Raw genomic sequence first — 24433 nt, forward strand, 5'->3', positions numbered from 1 at the left:
GCAATGAAGGTCCGGTGCAAAGAAACAAAGATGGCATCTTCTTCTTGGTACGACACAATGTGGACCATGACAGGCCCTGCGACATGCTTCCCAGTGATGCGGTGGTGTCTGCTGCAACGTCAATCCCCTTCTCCGGCAATGCGCGGTGCTTCGACAACGATGCGAGCCGCGACAGGCCCAGCGACATGCTTCCCGGTGAAGCGGCGGAGTCTGCTGCAATGTCAATCCACTTCTCCGGCGATGCGAGGTGCTTCGGGGGCCCTGCCATGACTCAGCGGTTCTTCTGTGCCACGACAGGCCCTGCGACACGCTTCCCAGTGATGTGGCGGCGTCTGCTGCGACATCTGCTGCGACGTCTATCCTCTTCTTCGGCGATGCGCGTTGCTTCGACAACGATGTGAGCCACGTCTGGCCCTGCGACACACTTTCCGGTGATGCAGCGGCATCTGCTGCGATGCGATCCTGTTCTCTGGCGATGCGAGGCGCTTCGGGGGGCCTGCGATAACTCAACGTTTCTTCTGTGCGCAACAGGCCATGCGGTACAAAAGGGGGTGGTGATGGACGGAGCATCTGAACCAATCAAAAACTCACACCCAGTCAACAGATCTGGGTTTAATCCATCACCGTTCTTTAACCCACTCTGTCACCCCAGTTCAGACATGGCCATATGCAAATCAGTCTGACACTGTGCCTCATGGGAACAGTCCAGCCCAAACTGCCAAGCCATGCCTTCCCTGGACCGGAAACAAACTTCCTAGGACCGGTTTCTGGCATTACAGCCGTCTTCAGCCAGGCTTGCTTGAATCCAGTGGCAAAGTGAGCAAGGGACTCCCGTCTGAGCATACCCTGACAACTTATGGCGAACAAAGTGGTGTAAAAGGGGCCCATGCGATATGCTTCCTGGTGATGCGGCGGTGTCTGCTGCAACGTCGATTCCCTTCCCTGGCGATGCAAGGCGCTTTCGTGTTGTGAAGCCGCAGAGGCCTTTCGGCGTTACACTTCTTTCACGTGAGTCACGCTGCCAGCTCCTTGCGACAGGCAGTTCCTCATAATGCCCAACACAACTGCAGGCACTTCCAAAGAACTCTTGGGGAGTTGGTGGGTGAAGTCTGTTGTCCCTGAGACTTCAGCAGGAGGCAAGCCCTTTTCTCAAGCCATTGGAGATCCTTAAAAGTTGATGAAAGTAGACACAAAGTTCCTCTCTCCTTTCTTTGGCAGTCAGGCTACCACTGCAGGTCAATCCCCCCAGCAGCACTTCAGCTTAGAGAAAGTCTCTCCTCAGTCTCTCTGGTTCCGCTCCTCAGCAAAGGTTTCTTCTTGTTTCCCAAAAGTGATCTGATTCTCTGGGGTCTGGGTCTCCTCTTTTATTCCCAGTTTCTCTTTGTTCTCTGAAGGCAGAGATGCCTTTGCCTAGTTCAAACCAGTTCTGGTCAGTCCTGGAGCACTCTGTTTACATGGTTCCTTCTTTCCTTTCACAGTGCAGGGCAGGGACATCAGACGCACCACAGGAGGTGGAGCCAGCATTGTGGAGGGAAGGCACCGCCCTATTCAGGTCCCAGGTGCAACTCCTCCCTCCCATCTGCAAGCAGATCTCTCTATTCAGCCCTGTGCTGACTCACCCTGTCTCCTGGAATTCCCCAGCCCCTGTCACTCAAACTCCAGACAAGGAATACACAACCTAGCAGATGCAGGCTTGGTTGGTTAGACAAGAAAATACCTACTTTCTAAAAGTGGTATTTTCAAACACAGAATGTTAAAACCAAATTTACTAAACAATGTATTTTATCAGTCTGAGTCCAGGCATACTAAACTCGAATTTCTACCTAGTTCCCTGAGTCAGTTAGGATTATAAGATGTAATAATCAAACTGCCCATTCTGGCCTATGGGGAACAGGTAGCCTTGCAATAGTGAAAAGCTAAAATGGCTGTCATTCACTATTAGGACAGGCCACACACATAAGGGCGTGTTCTACCTTTTACCTACAATGCACCCTTCCCTTGGGCCTACCATAGGGGTGACTAATGTGCAGAAAAGGGAAGGTGTAGGGACAGGCAAGAGAGTGCACTTGCCCAGTCAACATGACAGTACCAGACTGCACACAGCTCTGCAGTGGCAGACCCGAGACACACTTTCACAGGCTGATTCTGTGGGTGGCACAACCAGTGCTGCAAGCCCCCTAGCAGCATTTGGATTTACAAGCCCTGGGCACACTCAGTGCACTGTACTAGGATCTAACAAGTAAACCAAATCAGCCAATCATGGAGTCACTAATCCATACATCAATGTACAATAGGTAGAGCATATGCACTTTGGCACTGCAAAAAGGGCCAAGTCCAACAAACGCACATCGCTGCGTTGCATTAGTCTGCCCCAGGGAAGCATTCCACCGGTGGTGCATGGGTATTCCCATGGAAAACCCATTAATTTTGATGCATTCACAGATGTACTATATATGGTAAACCTGGGAATGCACCAAACTGCTACACCTCCCCAGGTGATGTGTAACGAGGAGAAATATGTTTATTTCTCCTCGTTTTTTTCATTAATCATCACACATGGAAAGAAGAAAATGCCTCTGCACAAAACAATCCTGCTAACAGTGCTGGCACCCTTACACCATGGTGCGAAAGTGTTTGCATTGGTGCTAGTCAGCACATTGTGCGCCAGCGCTGGGAAAAGGCATGCGATGTACAGTGTTAAGTATGGCGCATTGCTGCCCTTTCCCTATCATGCAGTGCAGGAAGGTAGAGGGCTGCACTGCATCATATAATGATAAATATGCCCCTATATTTTTAAATCCACCTCTCCCATTCCCCTTATCCAATTTGGAAGCTTTGATCTATTTGCTTAAACATTCTTTTCTATTTTTCTAAATTGGTTTGAGATTTTTATTTTGTTGTTTACTTAAAATTGCTGTTGCTGCTTGAACTTCTTGAACATAATGCACATTTCTGTGAGGAATTACCTGCTGCTTGTACCTCAAGTCTCTCTAATTCATACACACAGTTGTGCCATTTTGAATCTTCTCCTGGAACCCACGCCATAGCCCAAGTGTTGTTTATGTTGCATCATTACAAACTCTGATTTTTAAAAGCAAATTACTTTCTACTGTATTTTGAATCAAGACATACAGAGATAAATTACAAGATATACTTTAAGGAGGGCTATCCACTTGTTCAATTTGTAAATATGTTACAACTTAGTTTCTTCAATCAATACATACTTTAATTTTTATTTGCAGCATCGACCTGTGATCAAGAACACCAGACTGCACTGGAAGAAGCTAAACAGCCTAAGAAAGACAATGTGTTCATTCCAGAGTGCGCTAATGGTGGACTTTACAAACCTGTTCAATGCCACCCCTCTACAGGGTACTGTTGGTGTGTACTGGTAGACACAGGGCGCCCAATCCCAGGCACTTCAACAAGGTAGGTCTGAGTTTGTATACATTCACTAACCTAAGAGATGCTAAGATAGTATTAACTGAATACATTTTAGAAGTGTGTTTTGAAGAGAACTGCAAGAGAGAATTTAGAGGGGATTTCTCGTTACAGCAAGAGCTGCCAACTATAGAAATGGAAAAACATGTTTGATTCTCGTTGTAGGCTCAACATTCTTTGATTTTGGGCAAATCACCTAATCTCCCTGTGACAAAAAAATTGTATGTTACCTTGTGTAATATAACTAGTGCTCAACTAAAGCACTCCACAACTTTTGAGTCTAATTCGTACTATGCAAAAACAGTGGACGCTCCTTCGCTAATGAGGAATAGTGTCGCCATACTGCTTTTCAGCAGTGGAAGGAAAAATAAAATGATAATAACTGAAAGTTATTATTTTATTTTTTCCCACCACACGCACAGCAGCTTTGCCAGGCAGGACGGAGCAGGGCTGCTCTGTGGACAGAGCAGGGGAGGGGAGGAGTGGTTTGCAGTCCTTAAAGTGCACAAAAATGTTTGGCCGGCCCTCTGGGGCGTACAAAACATTCATGCGCGCTTAGCATGCTCTCTACCCATGATGCATTACCGTCTAGGTGAACACGCCCAGGCTCTCTGTCCCCGTCTGAGCTCCGTTGTTTGCCTCTCAGACGAATCACAATGCCGCAATGCAGCGGTGTGATGGGCTCAGGGGAGCCTCAGTTTGAGGACTTCCTGTGCCTTGTTCCAGCCAGAGGAGTGACGCGATGAGGAAGACGTGGTTAGGGAGAACACGGCGAGCAGATAAGTAGAATTTTTTTTTACCCCTCACCTCGCCCCCCCGCCCTGCGCCCTACAGTCCGTGCCGGCCATCACTGAGCAAAAATAAATAAAGAACTAAACTGCAGATGTAACCTATAGTCTTTTTTTCTTTGAAATATTCTAACATCGATTTGTCAATTTCTAGTCGCAGACAGTCACTTTAGCCCTGCCCCAGACATATTCTACCCCAGAGGTCTTCAATCTGTAGGGTGTGACCCCCAGTGGGGCAGTGGAGTCCCGGGGATGGGGGCATGCGTGGATGATCATTAAAATACCTCTGCCTAAGTTTCATTAATTGAGTCTCCTGCACTTCGCTCCTCGGCTCAGATTACCTGTAAAGGTTGTCCTTGCACCCCTATTTTAACATTGCTCTCGCTCATTTGCTTTTCTCCCCCTGCCCGCCACATTGCTCTGTCTATCATTTGCTACCCTATGCCCTCTGTGCCCCTTCCTCCACCGTTCCATCATTTTTGCTTCTCCACTCCAGCACCCTAAGTTTTCCTTCCCCACACCCTCCCTGTCTGTGTTCATTCTCCTACCTTCAGTTTGCAATGCCCCCACACACAGACACACTTTTAAACAAGCATTTGGAATGCAATATGTCTTGCATTTGCAAGAATTTAAGCTATTGGCATTGTAAATGGCAACATTTTTTATTTAAATTTTAAAAACCAAAACATAAATAAAAGGCATTGTCATTTACAATGCCAGTAGCTCAGACTCGCATACATGCAAGACCAAATGCATTCCAGGTGCTTGTTTTGAATGGTAGTGCAAAGAGTTAACAGAACTGTGAAGTGCCTGCTTTTAATCTTAATTGTATTTACACAGCCCTTAGTACCCCTAAGGAGGTGTTGGTGGGACAGTTATGTAAAAAACAATTGACGCTCTGGTATTACTAAAATCTACATTTCAATAGCATTATTTTATACCAAAACTATTGGCACATAATTTGAAGCAGTCTGTCTTACACTGTGAAATGCAATTATAAAATAATGACTTACATATTCACAGTGCTTTCTGTCATAGTCTGAGACATCGTAGCACTAAAAATACATAAGTCACTATTCACTGCACCAACCAAGATTTAATTCTGTGTCTCTCTCTAGTTACACACAGACCTCCGAAGTGTATACACTAACAGAGGTTTCATAATGTACTACCGTTAATTTCCCACTGAGTAACAACTATTTAAATTAGTTTTTCATTTAAACTCATTATTTATATGTACCTACCTAATGGTGTAACAACTAAAAACGTACAGAATATTTTGGGACTTATTTATGAGAGGCTTGCGCCGCCAGATCAACACTTTTTTTAATCAAATATCTTTTTATTAGTTTTAAAAGATATTGAAGTGCACAAATATACAAAAATAACATGTAGGGGCAGGAGACCCCGATGTACAAGAACAGCCGAACAGTCAAGTGAGCAAAGAGCTCGGATACAGTTTGTGAACTAGAAATCGGCCATTTCCAAATAGCAGGAACCTCCAACAATCGGCGGTTAAACTTGGGAATATCCCTATATAGCAAGGTCCATTGTTTCTCCTGTAGTGGGGTGTCCAGAAGTATATCTCAATAACGTTGATGTCTCAGGGTGTGCGGGGAGCTCCGCTTCTGTAGTAGGGAATGAAGAAAGGAGACAGTTCTCTTTGAGGAGGTCCCAGACAAGGCACATTTCTCGATGGGGAGGAACTCCCCGGGTAGCAGCCGACCGCACTAGCGGTTGCAGAGCCCAATGTTTAAGTTGTAAATATTGAAATTCCTCAGGAGGAGGGAGCTGAAAAGCCTTGGAGCATTCCTGAAAGGAGAGTAACCTCCCGTCTTCAAACAGGTGAAAGAGCGCAAGACAGCCTCCCTCCCGCCACACGCCAAAAGGACCTTCCTGTAAAGCCAGGGGGAAATCTGGATTATAGTGTATGGGCATGAACGGGGGAAGGAAAGGTGGTGAGGGGAGTGGTCCTGTTCAGGATGTCCCAGACCCCCAAGATGGTTGCCGTAGGTGTACTAATGTAGGCGTTGCACGATCAATGTTGTTTGCGGTGCCGCAGTAAGTCCCAGATTGTTTTTCCCGTTATTTGTCTGTCCATATGGAGCCATAGCTTATCTGATTCTTGAAGGGACCACTCTGTGATCACCCTCAATTGGGCCACCCTATAGTAACCCAAGAAGTCTGGAAGGGCCAGCCCACCCCCCTCCCTCGGTCGCATCAGCAAATGGTTAGAGAGTCCAGCCCTCTGTCCCTGCCAAATAAACTTGGCGACCATTGTTTTAAATTCAGAGAACAGCGCCTGTTCCACTGGGATCGGAAGGTCCTTGAAGAGATACAATAACCACAGAAGGATATTCATCTTTATAGCATTTATAATTCCGATCCACGAAAGGTAGGCCGCCTACCATCTGGCAAAGTAAGCTTTAGGTTGGTGCAGCAACGGGGGAAAGTTTGCCCTATAGAGATGTTCCAGCTTGGGGGTAAGTTTGATACCTATATAGGTGATGTTTTTGTGAGTAGTACAGAAGGAAGTCGCGCCCTCAATAACCTTCATAGTGTCGTTGGGCACTCTGAGGTTTAGGAGAAAAGATTTCGAGTGGTTCACCTAAAATCATGAGGCCCGCTCATATGCAGTAAGCTCTGTCCGGATCGCCGTAAGGGAAGATTGCAGTCGCGTGACCGGGAGAAGCACATCATCCGCAAAGAGGGATGTCTCGTGTTCGTCTGAGCCAAAAGGGACTCCCCCTATGTCCGGGTATGCACGAATGCACTCCGCAAAGGGTTCGATGCTGAGCGCAAACAGGAGGGAGGATAGAGGGCATCCCTGACCGGTGCCCCGGGGAAGAAGGAAAGAATCCGAGGCCATCCTGTTTACCAGGCCCTTAGAGTACAGCGCATGGTCATTTGCCTGGACCATCCCAATAAAAGATTCAGCGAAACCGAACCAGCAGAGCGTGCAAGTCAGAAAGGATCAGTCCACCTTATCAAAGGCCTTCTCTGCGTCCAGCGCGAGAAGGAACATGGAAATCACCTTCCGTTGGGCTTTCTCAAGGATGTGACCTGCCTGTCTCAGATTATCATGGGTTTGTCTTCCCTTAATAAAGCCTACTTGATGGGCCTGCACTAAGAAAGCCATAATTTTTTCCGGGTGAGTGGGCAGAATTTTTGAGTGAAGTTTGGCGGCCAGGTTGAGAAGCGTGATCGACCTGTAAGAGGCATATTGGGAGGGATCTTTCCAGGGTTTGGGGTTGACAGAGATCAGGGCTTTGCCCATCGAGGGGGTTACCCGTCGCGAGGTAGCAATATCATTGAAAAGGGTCACCAGGCGAGGAACGAGCTCCGGAGTGAACGTACGATAGAAGTGGGCATTGAGGCGGTCAAGGCCGGGTGCCTTTTGAAGTTTAAGTGAGTTTATCGCCTTTTAGACCTCCTCCGCGGTGAAGGGGCTACTCAGCTCTTCGTTTGTGAGAGCGGGTACCTGGGGCAAGTAGAGGCCCTCTAAGTATTAATCTTGGGCCTGCAAGTCCGGGTGGTCCGCTGTGTATAGAGTGCGGTAAAAGTTCCCAAAAATTTTGGCCTTGTCCGGTTCACTCTGGTAAAGGACCCCTTTACTATCCTTTATATGTTTGATATAATTCCTCTCCTGCCTTATGCGGAGCTGGTGAGCCAACAGAGAATCTTACCTTGTTCCCTCCCTCATAGTTTTGTGCCTGGAGGCGTATAAGAATCTTTTCTGCCCCATTAGTGTAGATTGCTTGGAGTTCCCCTTTAACCTGGGTGACTTTACAGAGAGTTTGTACCGGGGGTGAAGGATTATGGGCGTCCTCCGCGGAGCGAAGTTCTCTCTCAAGAAGGAGGCATTCCCCTTTGCGTTGTGTCTGAAGTGTGGCCTCCAATTCAATAGATTTGCCTCGAATGACCGCCTTACAGGCATCCCAAGTATTAGCTAACTAAGCGTGATCCGGATCATTGAGGTCAAAGTAATCTCTAATTGCTTTACGCATTTCGTCTTGGAGGAGTCTATCTCTGCATAGGTAATTGGGAAAGTACCATCTGGCGAGGGGCCGGCCAATCTAGGGTCATCTCCAATGGCGCATGGTCAGGGAGGCAGATCGGGGAGGCCACCACTGTAGGGAGGAGGGAGATAGTCATGTTGCCTGGTATTGGGGGCATAAAGCATCACAATTGTAGACTATCGCCCCATATTTCCTCCATACCATCATAAACCTCCCCTCTTTGTCAGTTGTAGTGTCCTGGTGTAGAAAGGGGATCAAAGTGTGAAAAAGCAGCGCCACCCTGTAGTGTTTAGTGCGGGCCAAAGAGCGAAAGATTTGAGGGTAGGCCCTATGCTTTAGTCGGTGTTTATCTGTGCGGGCGAGGTGCATCTCCTGGAGCATGGCAATTTGAATCTGGTGATCTTGCAAGAATTTCCAGATCCACTGCCTTTTGTTAGGGGAATTAAGCCCCTTAACATTCCATGTCAGGCAGTTACATCCCACCAATGAACAGTGACATCAGGGCCGCTAGGCCTCCACCCTCCCTTCTGTATCGGGCCCATCGCCGACCCCCTGACCCCACTCTGCATAAGCAATCCAAAAAGAAAAAGCAAGAAGGAAGACTGTGACATCAAAAAGCCTAATGAAGGAAAGAGTGAACCATGTCCAACTTAGATCAAGAAAATGCTCTTGAAGGTCCCCATCATACAGGGGAACCTCATAACGAGCAAAAAAGTGGGGTGGACCAAATTCAGCCGCCAAGTCCCATTATCAGTTCCAAAGATGTTAGTAAAAATAGAAGCTCTGTGGTTCTTGCAGTCGGCATCGTGAGCTCATATCTGTCTCTGATTCACAGTGGTGAAAGTGTCCAAAACAAGCCTCTGTACTCCTCAACAAAATAAAACAGGGAAACGTCACCCCACAGAGTTCTTGCCTGGTCTCTGCTGCTGAAGCCAAGCACCACCTCCCTGCCTCTTCGAATTTAGTGGCACCTTCATTCTCTTCACTTCCATCGCTCGTGACGTGTCTGGTAACTCCAGACCCAAAATAGATGCTGCCTCCTCTAGTTCTGTGTAGTGATGGTTTTTGTTTTCTAGAGTGAAGGCTAACCCAAAGGGATAAGCCCAGAGATAACACACCTTGCATTCTCACAGGGCTGCAGTGACAAGTCGGAACTTTTAGCACCGGGCGAGGGTGGCCTGGGACACATCTTGATAGAGAGCTCACTCCACATTTTGGAACGAAACCATATCCAGGGCGCAGGCTTTCTGAAGGACCAACTCCTTTATTTTGAAAGAGTTCAATTTCGCCAGCACATCTCTGGGTTTTCTGTCCTCTCCTGGGACTCAAGGGTCCACTCTGTGCACTCCTTCTAGGCGAACCTCCGGTTCTGAGTCTCCTAGAACTGAGGAGAAGAGCCCCACCATAAATGCCTCCAAATCCAGGCACTCACATCCCTTCTCCAGGCCTCTCACACATATGTTTTTACCACCGGGAGCGATTTTGAAGTTTTTCACACCGGAGCACAGTGGCTGCTAACTGAGCACGTAGGTCGTCGGATTGGGCTTCCAACGGGTGAACGTGGTCCTCGAAATCCTGATGTTTTGCCTCAAAGTCTAAGGTGCTGGTCCCAATGGAATCAATATCAGATTGCTGGGTCATTAACCGGCCTCCCATTTCAGCATTGAAGGGCGCCAAAAGAGGTCCCTATATCGGCCTTAATGTCGTCCATGAGTTCCTATTTAAATTCTTGGAGCGAGGCCATTAGAGCTTCACATGTCAGCCCATGTTGTTGTCCAGCCGTGTCAGCTCGTCTCTAGCTGCCCCCTTGGGGGAGGGAGAGAAGAAGCTGGAGACCTTCGTGGGCTGAGATGTTTTGGGTGGCATCAGCAATCTTCCCCCACCGGCAGCGTGGGGATGTCCCTCTGCAGGAAATAGCGCGGGGACCAGGAGCTGCCCTGGCCCATCACCTCCAACCTCCACAGGGGACTAGGAAAGACCACCTTGTCGGGCCAGAGACTCAGATTGGCTCAATAGTGCGATGTCGAAGGGTCCAGAGCCCGTCGCTGCAGAGTAGTGGGTGCGTATCGTGTGAGTTGTCACTCACTGTGTCGGGTCGACTCCATCACGAATAGGACGTCTGCACAGCTCAGGGGCCCCTGCTGCACTGCTGGTGCCCTTGGGAGTGTCTGATCCCCGGTTTGCGACTGCTGCCTCAAGAATGTGACTCTCCTCACCAAAGTCACAGGGGGACCCCACTGCAGACCGCCGTATCCCCTCTCTGCTAAGAGATCACGGGGTCTCTCGGGATTCAATGCACACAGGTGTAGCCAATGTGAGAAGGGGGGTAGCTGCAGTAGACACTCTCCCAGGAGAGTGTGGTGGCCGTCAAGTCCGGGATGGGTGTCGGGAGAGCAGTGCCTCTAACTTCGGTCTTTCCATATGGTGCAGAGCAGGTGCCTAACCGCTGCTATCTTAGGGTCAGGCACCATGGATGTAGCTCTTTAGGGTGTGCAGGGCTGAACGTCGCTGTGGAAGTCCCCCCCGCTCCTCACCACTGCTATTGCATGCTGTCTGCTGGGCTCTGTTGGGCTCATAGGCCCCTCCTCTCTTCAGGGACTCGGCACTCTGGTCTCCAGGATCTTCGGAGGCAGCATGCAGGACTCCTCGCGTAGGGATCCGAGAGCTGGGGGTCTACAAGTCACCAGAGTCCATCGCCCCGGAGGCCATGGGAGCGAAATCTCATTAAGCACCAGGCCGCTCACACTCCATGGGGACACCGCTGCTCTCACCGCTTCGGTGGGAGTCCCGGCGGCTGAGCGAAGAGGGAGCCGCCATTTTGTCCGGCCCCGGGAGTCTCCTTGCCGAGATAAGCCGTCTCCTCATAGCATTCCAGGGGGGTCGATCTCTTCAGCAGGGCCTGGCACGGAGCCGAACTAAGTTACATTTGGACGTCCATGTTGGTTAGCCACGACCCATCACTTTTTTTGACGCTCCCACTGAGTAATCCTCTTAAACCACACCTATGAGGTGACACGAAGGCACCCTGCATGACTTTGCATGGCGTCATAGATATGGAGTAAGATAAAACGGTGTAAGTCGCTGCGTTGTCTTACTCTGCGACAAGGAGACAACCATGGATTTTGATGCTTCCCCAGATTAACAAAAATTATGTAAACCTGGGCAGCACCAACACTTTACGCCACCCCAGCAGAGGTGTAATGTTTTCATTTCTCCTCATTTTTCCTCTATTCTTGTGTGCAGCATTCTGCAGCTCACATAGAAATTGGAAAACGCCTCCCAGGATTGTTTTTGTGAAGGTAGGTACCCCTTGCTGCACAAAAACAGTCCTTCCTACATCAATGCTAGTCAGCAATTTGTCGGCCATTGCAAGTGGAAAGAACAGGAATGCACCATATTTCATAAATTTGGTGCATTCCTGCCCTTTCACGTTGGTATAGGGCAGTGCAGCAAGAAGACTTGCGGCGCTGCCCTACGCCAATTCTAAATAAATTAGGCCCTTTGTTTTTAGCTCCACCTTTGACCATGCCCCCATGCTCACTGACCTTTGGTTTTCTAAACAAATCTTCTAACAGTTTTTGAAGCCAAAAAATATTCGACACTTTTTTAGGTAGAGACAGGGCAATTGCTTAATGGTTTTGGCTGAGAGTTGTTTACCATCAAGAAAATTAAAATCAGATGGCCTGGTTTCACAGTTTTCCATAGCTTTTTCTCACTGACAATCTGCAAGCAGTCACTAAATGTTACCCAGAAAGCAGTAAATATTCAAGTAATTGCAGAGTCTCCCATTTGCCCTACTCTTAGTCCCCAATATCATTGACTTTTCTTTAGCTTGATTTTTGAGCACCACTTAGATCTGAGACAAATATTCCAACCATAAACTTTTTGTGCTTCTATTGAAAAGTCTACTCTCTCCTTATGCTCTTTTCTTATGTTCCCATCACTCTGGTAACATATGCAATGCCTTAATGCAAGTCTGGCATACAGATATGTTTACAGTTGAGAGGTCACAGAAATTCTGCTGGCCTAATGTCCTCGATGATACAGTTGTCTTTTGGGTTTAGCATTTATGTTAGAAATTGTAGGATTTCCATTACCGACCAACTCTAAATCGTAGGATGTCTCCATTTCCAGGTAACTGTGAAACCACTAAAGACAGGGACTTGATGATCTTGAACATGAGAAGTTATAGTTTTATCAATAATTTTATACAATGCCAAATTAAACTAAGCAAACATTAGAAATTCTAAAGTTAAAGTTATAACTTGTGCCCCAGCTAACATTTACTGTGATTCGCGCACCTTCGTACACAGTGTTGTGAACCTGCTAGCCAAAGTACATAAACCATAATTCAAGCTTTACGATGCACCGCTTATACCCTTTCATATTACCAGTAGTGACTGCCACTATAGTAAAGTGATAGGGTGTGCGTGCTTGGGTTTTAAAAATAAAATAAAAAGATTGCCCTGATTCTCCGCTCCCACTGCCTGCCGCATCATTGCTCCTCTCTTTCCGGAAGTGGATGGGCTTCACTGTACAGGCTCCCAACCCAATCCAGCCGCTGCTCTCATGCAATTCTCAGCATGAGAGCAGTGTACAAATTGGCCTGAGCAGGTTGGTTTAACGCTCGGTCAGTCACAGGGAGCCTCCAGTTGTTCTCCTACCCGGCTGTACAACAAAGCTGGGTTGGAAAAACCTAAGAGTGTATGTCTGTTTGGCCGGCCTAAGATGGCTGGCCAAATCCTTGTGCATTTAATGGGATGCTCCATCACCCTCAGCTGTGGCCACCCTGCAGGGCCAGGGGCCCCCTTCGATGGAGAGCTTTGGCAGTGTTTTGAGTGGGGGGGATGAACCGATTGCCTGTACCTTGAACAAAAAGATTATATCACATATGTGATGTGGAAGGTGAGAAAGGGAGAAGGCTGAGGACTTTTTCTCCCTGGCAATTCCAGATTCTTCACATTTAAGGAGGCATATTTGATATTGTGGCAGCAAGATGAATTATGAGATTTGCTAAGACTGTCAATTTTGATACTTTGCACATGGCCACTTTATTATACCTGATGCACTGAACAACAGGAATAATGTATTTTGAACTGTGTGTGGTGATTGAAGGCTATTAAGCAATATTTACAGATACTACAGCACAGTGAATACAGATACATCTTGGGACTTTTAGTAACATGCCTGTGTCACATGGTGAATTGAATATAAAGCACATGTGTTTGCACACCTCTATTCCTGTGATCAAGGCATTGTTGCCGAAACGCGTAAGGACTAGCAATTTCCAGCCACTTTAGCAGCAAACGAAAAGCTGTGATGAACACTGTCAATTGGCTCAGCAAATCCTTGTGCATTTAATTTAGCGGGATGCTCCATCCTCTTCAGCTGTGGCCGCCCTGCAGGGTTGGGAGTACCCGTCGATGGAGAGTTTCAGTTCTATATATATACTGAAAAAAACATAGGTTTCACACGTTATAGTTAGCTGGACATTTCACTCATACAAAACCATTGAAATTCCCCCGTTAGAGTTAGTTTAACTATAACTTGCACGCCCGCAATGCACTGCTGATGACATCACATATTACATCACTCATGACATGGTCAGTGACATCACTCATGACATCACTGATGACATCTCAAATGACATCCCCAAAAAAAAATCCCCAAAAAATACAAAACTTCTAAAAACACCCAAAAAACAGTTCTTTTCAGAACTACCTTCACTGGTCAAAGAAAGAGCTATATTTGTATGATAGTGTGTAAAACTTTGTCTGAATGAATGTGTAGTGCATAAATAAATGAATGAATACATTCGTAGTCTATGGTGAAAGTGAAAGTGTAGAACTATAAGGAAGTGCTACAGCATAAATCTATAAGGTGTTTACCTATAGTATACTGTAGTACTTCCGAAGCACTTGAATGTAACATATGCACATAAATATGTTACAAGTCTATGCTTCCATTGATCTGATAACTCAATCCATAGTAGACAGGAAATAGTAAAAAATAATATAGGACCTCCACAGGAAGGTAGGCCCGGAGCGGGGAGTTTGGGTGTTAATGATAAATGAGGGAAATTAAGTTTCTATCCTGGAATGTTAATGGCCTGCGCGTAAGAGGAAGGAGACATAAAATTATGCAATACCTTAGAGATTTCCCCGCGCAGGTTATAATAATCCAGGAGACACATCTACTGAAACAAGAGATCACGGATATAATGAAAAGACTGAAATGGGTGGACAAATTTCTTAGCACGGATCATAATGCTAACATTCGCGGAATAGCCATCATTTTTAAAAAGGGAGCTAAGGCTCAGATTGCGGATTGTAGGGCTGACCCGAGTGGTAGATGGCTGATAGCCAATGTTCAACTTGATGGGAGGGGGTATACTCTGGTGGGGTACTATGGCCCCAACCAGGATGAATCATCCCATCTTAATACATTACAGAACCACCTGGTCACGACTCAGAATCCTATAATATGGATGGGGGATTTCAATCTGTTCCTGGACCCAAAATTGTATAAATTCCCCAGCTCTAGAGCTGCAACACACAATAAAGCGAGAGCTACTCTTCTGTCTTGTATGTCGAACTTGGGGTTGGTGGACTTCTGGAGGCAAAGAGCTGGGAATACTTCGGGAGTCTCTTTTCACAATTATAAATATAAACATAAATCTCGCATAGATTATGCCTTATTCAGCTTAACCCTCAAAGATGCCATAAAGAACTTGGTATACCTTCCGCAGCATATGTCCGATCACTCAGCTATCCTATTTTCTATAACATTAGATCAGAATATTACTTACGCTTCATGGTCTTTCGATCGTACCATCCTTCTGGAAGAAGAGGAAAGAGAACATCTTATATCTGAATCCACTGCTTTTTTGGAGTGTAATCTGAATTCTGCGCCTTTGGTTTGTGTGTGGGAGATGTGGAAAGCATATCTAAGGGGATGTATTACAAATCGTGCTTCCTGCAGAAAAAAGAAATATAGAGAGGAGGTATCAAAAATAGAGCAAGATCTGGCTCTCATAGAATCAGATGACCCTATGTCCCCGGTAAATTTGGAAAGAAGATGTGAGTTAAAAAACAAATTAGGCGCGATATTGCAGGAGAGAGTGAACAAAAGGTGGCAGGCTAGTAAGCTTTCCCACTTTGAATATGGCGAGGCTGCAGGTAAGTTGCTTGCTTGGAAAACTAAAGCAGACCAAGCCAGAAACTATATCAAAGAAGTGAGGGTAGAGGGTGAAACCAATAATAGAAAAACAGATTTGGAAATAGGGGAAGCCTTTCGTTTTTTTTTTCAGAAGATATATACAGAAGAGATCAGAGTAAACACTGAGGAGAGAAATACGTGGTTGGAGAAGGTGAGCCTCCCAAAGTTGACTAGGCAACAGAGTGAACACCTGGATAAAGAGATAACAGAGGCAGAAGTCGTAAGAGCTATTAAACAACTGAAACAGGGGAAGGCTGCAAGGCCGGATGGCATTCCCGGCGAATTTTATCGAGAATTAAATTAAACTATCACCCCAATTTTAACAAATTTGTTTAATAACATCTTAATCAGGGGTGAGATACCACCTAGTTCCTGGGGTGAGGCAAACATTGCCCTAGTTCCAAAATCAGGGAAGGATCCAGTAGATTGTGGATCTTATCGTCCGATCTCGCTTCTTAATAATGATTATAAGATCTTTGCAGAAATTTTGGCTGCACGTTTGGGAAGCGAGATCGGTACGATTATCCATCATGACCAAAAGGGCTTTATTAGAGGTCGCCAGTTGGCCGATCTAACCTATGATCTGGTTGGAGCAATAGACATTGCCTCAACCTTCGCCTTGCCCCTTGCAATCATGACACTCGATGCAACAAAGGCATTCGATAGGGTCAAAGGTCCCTATTTAGCTGCAGTCATGGAAAAATTCCAATTTGGCCCCAAATTCTGTAGAGTAATAAGTTTGCTATACAAAAACCCGAGAGCTAGCCTTTTGATTAACGGCAGCCGCATGGAACCTTTTGAAATCAGTAGGGGGACAAGACAGGGGTGCCCTCTTTCCCCCCTTCTATTCAACATCTATGTTGAACCATTTGTTCAGACCCTAAGAGAGGACATCAATATTCTGCCTTTTTCTTTCTCTGGTTGGGAGAAAAAAGTCGGATTATATGCGGACGACTTGCTTATATATACAATTGATCCTGAGCAGGCATTTCCTACGGTTATAAAAAGGGCTGAAGAATTTGGAAAGTTTTCAGGGTACAAAATAAATGCCGGAAAAACGGCTTGGAATATTGCAAACCTTCAAATCCCGGTGACAACTTCAATCCACTATCTGGGAATTAGAATTACAAATGATATAAACATCTTGGCCCAGACTAACCTAGATCGGATTGTCCGCGAATCTAAGGCATTGATGAAAGCATGGTCCTTTCTCCCGCTTACTATCTATGGGAGAACGAGCCTAGTGAAAATGACCATTCTTCCCAAATACACATTTATTTTCAACACTATTCCACTGACATTTGACGCTAAGCAACTGTTTAAATGCCAACAAAGCATTAATTCATTCATCTGGAGTTTTAAATCAACCAGGTTGGCATGGAAGAAGTTAAGAAGGAAGAGAGAGAAGGGGGGACTTGCATTGCCAGACTTGGAATATTACGCTTGGGCTTTCCATCTGTCCCAGTCCAGGATGCTACTAAAGACCCCCCAAGATAACTCAAATGGTTGCATGTTCAAGGCAATGTTATTGGGCTCTAATCTTCCACTTGACGGCTTTTTGTTTAAATTTGGACACCTGAGATTTTTTAAGAGAGTGAGGCTAAAGACTCTACATTTGCTCCTAAAAGAATGGACTCAAATTAAATCTAAGGTTGGGCTGGCATATCTTTCCAATTTCGCACCGATCTGGGATCTTCCAGGGTTCTCTCCGCAATACATCGAGAGTGTTAAAACTGTGTTATTGGAGGCAGGGATAGTAAGATGGGGAGAGTTGGTGGCAGGAGGATCTTTATTAGAATGGGAAGCATTCTCAGATAGGATAAGTTCACCATTATCCTGGTTCATATACATACAACTGTCTAGTTTGCTTCGAGAACAGACAAAGAAAAAGATTAAACTTGGAGGATACAGCTCCTTAGAGAAAAACTTAGTTGAGAAAGCCAGTGGGGGTAAAGAGGTTGCTTTTTTCTATTGGAACATCATGGAGGAAGCAGATGGTGACTTTAACCTCCCGGTAGAACTGTGGGGAGGACATGGAGAAGCTCAGGCAGAAGAACTATGGACGAGATCTTTTAGCCTCTTGTATAAAATAATAAAACCTGCCTGGTTGAGGCGCAACCAATTATTTACATTACATCGCGCGTACTACTCCCCCCAAAGACTGTCTAAGTTCCAACCAGGGAAGTGCTGCAGCAAATGCCTCCTCCCAGCAGCCTCAGATCTCTATATGTTTTGGGAGTGCCCAAATATTAGTAGTTTCTGGCAAGAAGTCAAGATATCTCTTGAATCAATCCTTAAAACCTCGATCTCTTTTTCCTGGTCCTTAGTTATTTTTGGGCTAAGCGATAACATCAAGGGACTAGAGAGGTCATTTTTATACTATGCCATTTTGTTAGCAAGAAGAACAATCTGTATAAACTGGGTCAATATCAATCCGCCGACCCACGCAGAGTGGTTGACGTCACTTTACCCAACATCTAAAGTCGATTTGGCAAGGGCTTGTAGTGCCCGTAGTCTGAGATTCTGGAGCTATTTACTTGAGTGGAGATAAAGCTGTCAGAGAACCCGGGTTTATTTATTTATTTTTTTTCCCCGGGTCCGATAATTATGCCTAGTACTCCAAGTCCAACGGGAGGCTCCCGATGCCACAAAGATATTGCACCAACAGCCGGTAATAGGCTTTAATGGAGCAAGATCGTGCAGAGGTTTCCTCTCGCTAAGACATCTGGTCTGCCCCTCTGGGAGACATGGAGCTATTTTCTAGTTTCCTACCTGTACAGGGACATATGTCTTGACGGTCGGAGAGTTCTTGGAATGATGACGTGGTTAATGAGAACAAGAAAAAAAAAAAAGTCTATGCTTCCATTTGCACTGCTGGTGAAACTGCCTGGGTGAATTTGTAAGTGTTAGGGGCAGATTTACAACCCCCTTGTGCCTCTTTTACACATTTGTTGCGCCACTTTTGTGATGCAGCGGTGGTGCAAAAGCTGTGCCATGGTGTGTGGTATTTACAATGTGATGCATCTGCGCCAGAAGGAGGCTTTCCTGCGCGGGGGTGGGGGATTTCGGTGCAGGAACGCCTCCTTAAGGTGACTTTTGGACTTATGCTGCGTCAAAACCCTGCACCTGCTTGAAGCAGGTGTAAGGATTGACACAGCATTGTGAGCATAGAGTCTCCAGAGTATTGCTGGAGCTGCGTTGCGCTTGCAACGCAACTCAAGCATTGCGCCGCCTTCACGGCACAGATACATCACATATCTGTGCCGTTTTTGCCCCATAGTGCACCACATTGTAAATATGGCTCATCCATGGTGGTGATTTTACAGTGCACAATAACTGCCATATCCCTGGGGATGTGCCAGTTATTGTACATCTGCCCATTAGTGTTTTAATGTAGCGAATGTATTTTACACACTGATCAATGAGTCACTACAAAACTATAACAGGAGTGACAGAGTGTTTGGTGGAAGTGTAAGGATAGAGACTGGGGAATTGAACATATAAAAGGCAAGTTTGCCGGTGCATAGAAGACTTCAAGCATAGTCTATAGGAGTTTAAAACAGTCCATGGCCTAAGGCCTACTTTGCTCCATATTTACTTGGGTACTGACTGGATGATTACAGTTCTGCAAGGAGATTGCCTGACTGAATTTATAACAGATTCATTTTTAGCACAGTGCATAGATAAGGACATTCTGCTGAATGGCTCATTACAATACTAAAACAACAGTGACAGATTGTTTGAAGGAAGTGTAGTGGATACAGACTGGGCAAAGAATTAAAAAAATGTCTAAGTGAATCTATAAGTGCTACACTTTTATTACAGTGAATGCTTTACTACATATTACTCAAAACATTATTATTATACGATAATAAATGTATTCTTTTAACATCTCATAATTTAACAGAGCTTCCAAAATAATTTCATCAGGTATTTCATTGATATCAATTTCCTGGTTATCAATTTCGGAATTCATATGATCAAACTCGATATCATCTAATGCTTCCACAAAATAAGCATCCAAGCTTTCGTCTAGGAAATCACAGCTGATATCTGCAGCACTAATTTCTTGTTCTTCATTCTCGCTGCCTGTAAAATGTACATTTAGCTCTTCTATAAGACTGTTGCTAATTTCGAAACCGTCTTCCATATTGTTCTGTCGTTTTTCCATAATCAATTTCTTATGTTGTAGGTCCTTGTTCAAAAACATAAACACTTCATTTTATCAGTTTTCCTAATACATAACACAAAATTAGCTTTATCAACTATTTTGCCCTTAAAAAAATATTATACAAATACCATTGTCTACTACTTTCTAAGATTATATAAATATAATTATTTATATAAATGTTCTGTTTTTAAATTTTCTTACATTTTCAAACCAGTCACTCCTTATCACTATAGGAACAAACTCAGGCTGTTATAATAAAATGCAGTACTAAAAAAAGTACAATATGTCTATTCACCTTACCTGTTCCAACCAAGTGTTGTAATAAAATGCAAAGAATACTGAAACTCAGTATCTATATTAAGTTTTTCAAATGTCTTTAAAAGACACAAACCATCTTTGCACACATATGTACTCCATCCATCTCTTGTTACTTCAGCTCTCTAGAAGCACATCCCATCGATCATTTTAAAGTTATATATTCTTACCTTAAACATAATAAATAATAATAAAATTATATATTATAAAATTTGCATCTGTGGAAGACAAAAAAATACAGTTACAATATATCTTTTACAACACAAAATAATTTGTAAAGCATTTCATTTGCCTTTTTTGCTGTTCTCAGTATATATTGAATTTCACTAGAAACAGTGATTTCAATAGTACTCATCACTTAACAGCGGGCAAAAAAAAGACAACCAATATGATTATCTTAAAAAAACCATTCAACATTCTCAATAACAATCTAAAAAATAGAAATAAAACATATGTTAAATGTTTTTTTCTAAGAGCAATTTCTTTCGTAACTATGAGATATCTCCAACAATCTTAAAATAGCAAAACACTATCATTAATTTTCCTACACTGAAAATAAAGTTACTTACAAATATATGCTGACAAAATATGCAACAAATAGTCCTTAAAGGTTTTACATACTTTTCCTCATTGCCAAATAGTATATCTCAAATTCGTTGTTTGAAAGTTCCTCAATAGTAATCCTCAGCATCCGTCTCCCACCTTTCTGATCCAAAACCACCAACATCATTTGCGGCGTCCCCCAGGGCTCATCCCTCAACTTGACGCTATTCAACATCTACATGGCCACCCTCACACAAGTGGCCCGCCATCACAACCTCAACATTATCTGCTAAGACCACGACAGCCAACTCATCTTCTCCCTCACCAAGGAGCCACATACCACCAAAAGACGTCACCAACTGCATAAGGATCAACTCTCTAAATCTCAACTCGGACAAACACCTACAACAACTACAGTGAATCCAAAACACTTCCTCCCGACTGATCATCAATGTCCCCTGCAACAGCCACATCACCCACCACCTAAGAGATCTACACTGGCTTCACATCAACAAGAGAATCACCTTCAAGCTCCTCACCCTCCCTTACAAAGTAATCTACAACACCAGACCAACCTATCGTAACATCAGTAATCCAGAAAGGCCAAATTTTGTTCCTAAAATTTTGGCTTTAAAAATATTAGGTAAGAATTTGGTAACTCTTTAGGCAAACGTTGTTTAAAAACCAATTGACTATCATTACAATGTATCCCACCTTTCAGACATTTTAAATAAACAGTGTAATGTCCAGATGTTGTAGAAGGACCATCATGAAAAATAATTGCTACAGCTACAAAAGTTCTTCCTGATATTGATAGTTGAGTAGCTACAACATTTTTAATTAAAGTTTCCAATTTTCTTCCATCAGCTCTACAACGTTGCAGCATTAAAATGACATACTGTCCATATCTTTGTATAGATAATGTTGATGACATTTCTGATTTACACCATGTTTTGACTGCTCCTCTAACTAGATTTTTAAAAGACACTGAGTCACAGTCTGGTAAAGTCAAATATATAAATATTTCAGTGTCTATGTTAGTGCTACATGTAAACAAACAATTTTCACAGTCATGTTGCCATTAATAAGAAAGGCCAAAAAGGTTTTCAATACCTAAACCTTCATCTTCCAATATAACAAGCAAATACATTAGAAATTCCTGACAATCTTGCTGAATATTCTACATAAATTGAGTACAACCAGAACATATGTCCAAAACATTTCTAATATCAGAAACACTTGGTATTTTACTTTTATCACTACTACATGTTTCATAAACAGAATACAACAATGAACAGAATCTTTCTTCCCGATTTTCAACAATTTGCTGTTGCAATGAAAAAAACCAACATTAACAACTACATTAGCAAAGCAGTTGACACCAGAACAATTTTCAAACTGATAAACAACTTTCTCTTCAAAACTGTCCTTTTTCTTTTTGCTTGCAATCACAACTTCATCTTGTTTTTTTTCTGGATCTACAGCTTCACTACAGATATTCTCAAATCTTCTTTTTCTACCTACCACACGCTTTTCAAATACTGGATATTGACCTACATTGGGTGCATATTCTTTTCTTAACCTATTATACTCTTTCACACAATTTGCATCTGCACTAATCTTTGTCTCATTAAAATCAATCATGTACAATCCAGATAAAGTTCTCACTCGAAACAAAGCAACATATGCCATATCCTCTTCAAACACGGTACTTCCAATATTCACTAAAGCACTATCTACACTTAAACCATGAGATTTATGAATGGTCACCGCATACGCCAAAGAAATAAGAAACTGTTTTCTGCAAACATACAAATCTTTTACAAGCAAAAACCGAGCATAACAACGACTAAATTGTTGTACTTCTGCAATTTCATCAAATTAGATTTTCAAAAATTCAATACCATCTCTATTTACATAATTAACTAAATCAACAATTTTACCCATTGCTTCATTTACTAAACCTTTTTCCACATTCAAATTACGTCGTAAAATTGTCCTACAGTTTACACATGCATATAAATTATTTTCTAAAGCAGCAGTTTTACTTATCGATTTCTCTAAAGAATCCAATTTCCTCTTCAACTTTTCGGTCAAAATAATAGTGATTCCTTCATGTTCTATTTTATCAATAGCTTCCAATTTTATAATTTCTTCATTTTCCAACTTTAAAATTTCTTCATTGAATATAGAACATTCACGCAGTGTTGGCATTAAGCAGATTACAATTCTCATATATATTTTCTCAGGAACAATATTTTCATTTGGAAACAAATTGGAAAGTAATCGTCTCTGTAAAGCTTCTTTGCCATGTTCAGTCACTTTTCCAATTCTTATATCTTGAAGAATAGTTCCATAATCAGCATAATTTGCCTGTCGCATATTTGTAATAAGTTCCTTATACTCAAAATATGGCCAAATGTTAACATTTCCAATGCTCTACAAAGACTTTTTGGTATCTTCATGCGCTAATGTTTTAAACACTCTTTGTCCTTTTACAGGAGTAAGTTGTAGTAGATCTCCAAAAACTATGACGTGTTGTCCTCCAAATAATACGTCACACTCTGTTTTAAGAATTCGCTGCATTCTTAAATACACAAAGGCAAGCATTAAGTTTGATACCATGCTTACCTCATAAATAATGAGAAGTTTCATTTTCTTCAAGACTCTTGTAACTTCACAACAAGCTTCTCCAGATAGCTTGCGGTATTCCCATTTGTTTTCATGCTCTACTAGTAGCATTAATAGACAGTGTAAAGTATTTCCTTTAATATTGTGTGCTGCCAACCCAGTTGGGGCAGTGACAACACAAGACAAATGCGACTCAGTTGTTTTCTGTAGATAAATTGTGAATTACTTTAATTAAAAAAAGTTTTCCTGTTCCAGCTTGTCCCCTCACGTACATTTGGATAGGTTGAAATGATGAGCAAGAGCACGTTTCTTCTCATGAAGTAAACCATGGTCAATCGGTTCTCTAACTTTCTCATATATTTGTTTCTGCTCAACATTTAGTTATTCCTCCAAGTTTCCTAAGTTTGTTACATCTTCTTGAGCTTGATATATTGCTGTTTCCACCTCTTCCATAGCAGTTGCTGCTTAATTTTTAACCATTGGTTCTCCTAGTGGATCCTGACTCAATGGAGCAGAAGTTTGACTGTCTTGAGAACTGTCTCTAGCAATCTCAGCTGCAATTGTAGCTTCTTGCTTAATTTCATCTTTCAACATTTTCACATAATTAGCAAAAACAGGACATTCTATAGTATCTTTACTTGTGTTGAACGAATCTTCATAGCTCTCAAAATCTCCAAGTAATTCCAATTCTGAACGCCACAGCTTGAAAAGTTGCAAAAGAGCTAAATAGTAAAATTCCCTTTTGTCAGGAGTTTCGCAACTCAGTTTACTGTGATTAATCAAATGTCCTTTTCTTTGTTCCACCAAACATCCTTCAGAACCAATCACAGCATATATACCATTATTGATGTTTTCTGTAATATTCTGTTTAAAAATATAATTTTGCAGCACTTCATAGAGACAAATGTTCTAAAGATGATGACTTCTATTTGGATAATATGTATCCAACATATTGGTTTTCACAATATCTGTACTTTCTGGCTCTTTTTCAGCTAAACATACAATTTCTTGTACAGATTTAAGTGCTCGATTTCGTGTTGCAGCAAGACCTAGACTCACCCAAATGATTCTTCTAGATTTGGAGTATAGACTTGCTGATGATAAGCGATCTGAGCATTCATACGCTCCAATTTCTCGATGAGATAACATCTTCAAACTGTAACTATATAATTTCTTACTTAGACTCTTCTCGTGGGAAATCTCTTCCCACATTTCCTTCAATTCCGTCTTTTCTGATTTTGTTGTGTAGGATGTTAGATATCGAGCAACCGCAATGGAATCGTCCGCAACGTATTGAATATCCATGC

The 24433-nt window shown here is 43.3% G+C and overlaps 1 protein-coding gene across 3 annotated transcripts in view; it reads left to right on the plus strand.

Annotated features, from left to right (window-relative positions):
- Positions 1-24433, plus strand: part of SMOC2 (SPARC related modular calcium binding 2) — a 1727408-nt gene that overhangs the window by 1066075 nt on the left and 636900 nt on the right. For all 3 annotated transcript variants that reach the window (XM_086927096.1, XM_086927097.1, XM_086927098.1), the window contains one exon: positions 3243-3429. In XM_086927096.1, coding sequence (XP_086783222.1) covers positions 3243-3429 — 187 coding nt within the window. The remainder of the gene's footprint in view (positions 1-3242; positions 3430-24433) is intronic.

The sequence above is a fragment of the Lissotriton vulgaris genome, chromosome 6 (genome assembly GCF_964263255.1).
Source record: "Lissotriton vulgaris chromosome 6, aLisVul1.2, whole genome shotgun sequence".
NCBI classification, from domain to species: Eukaryota; Metazoa; Chordata; class Amphibia; order Caudata; family Salamandridae; genus Lissotriton; species Lissotriton vulgaris.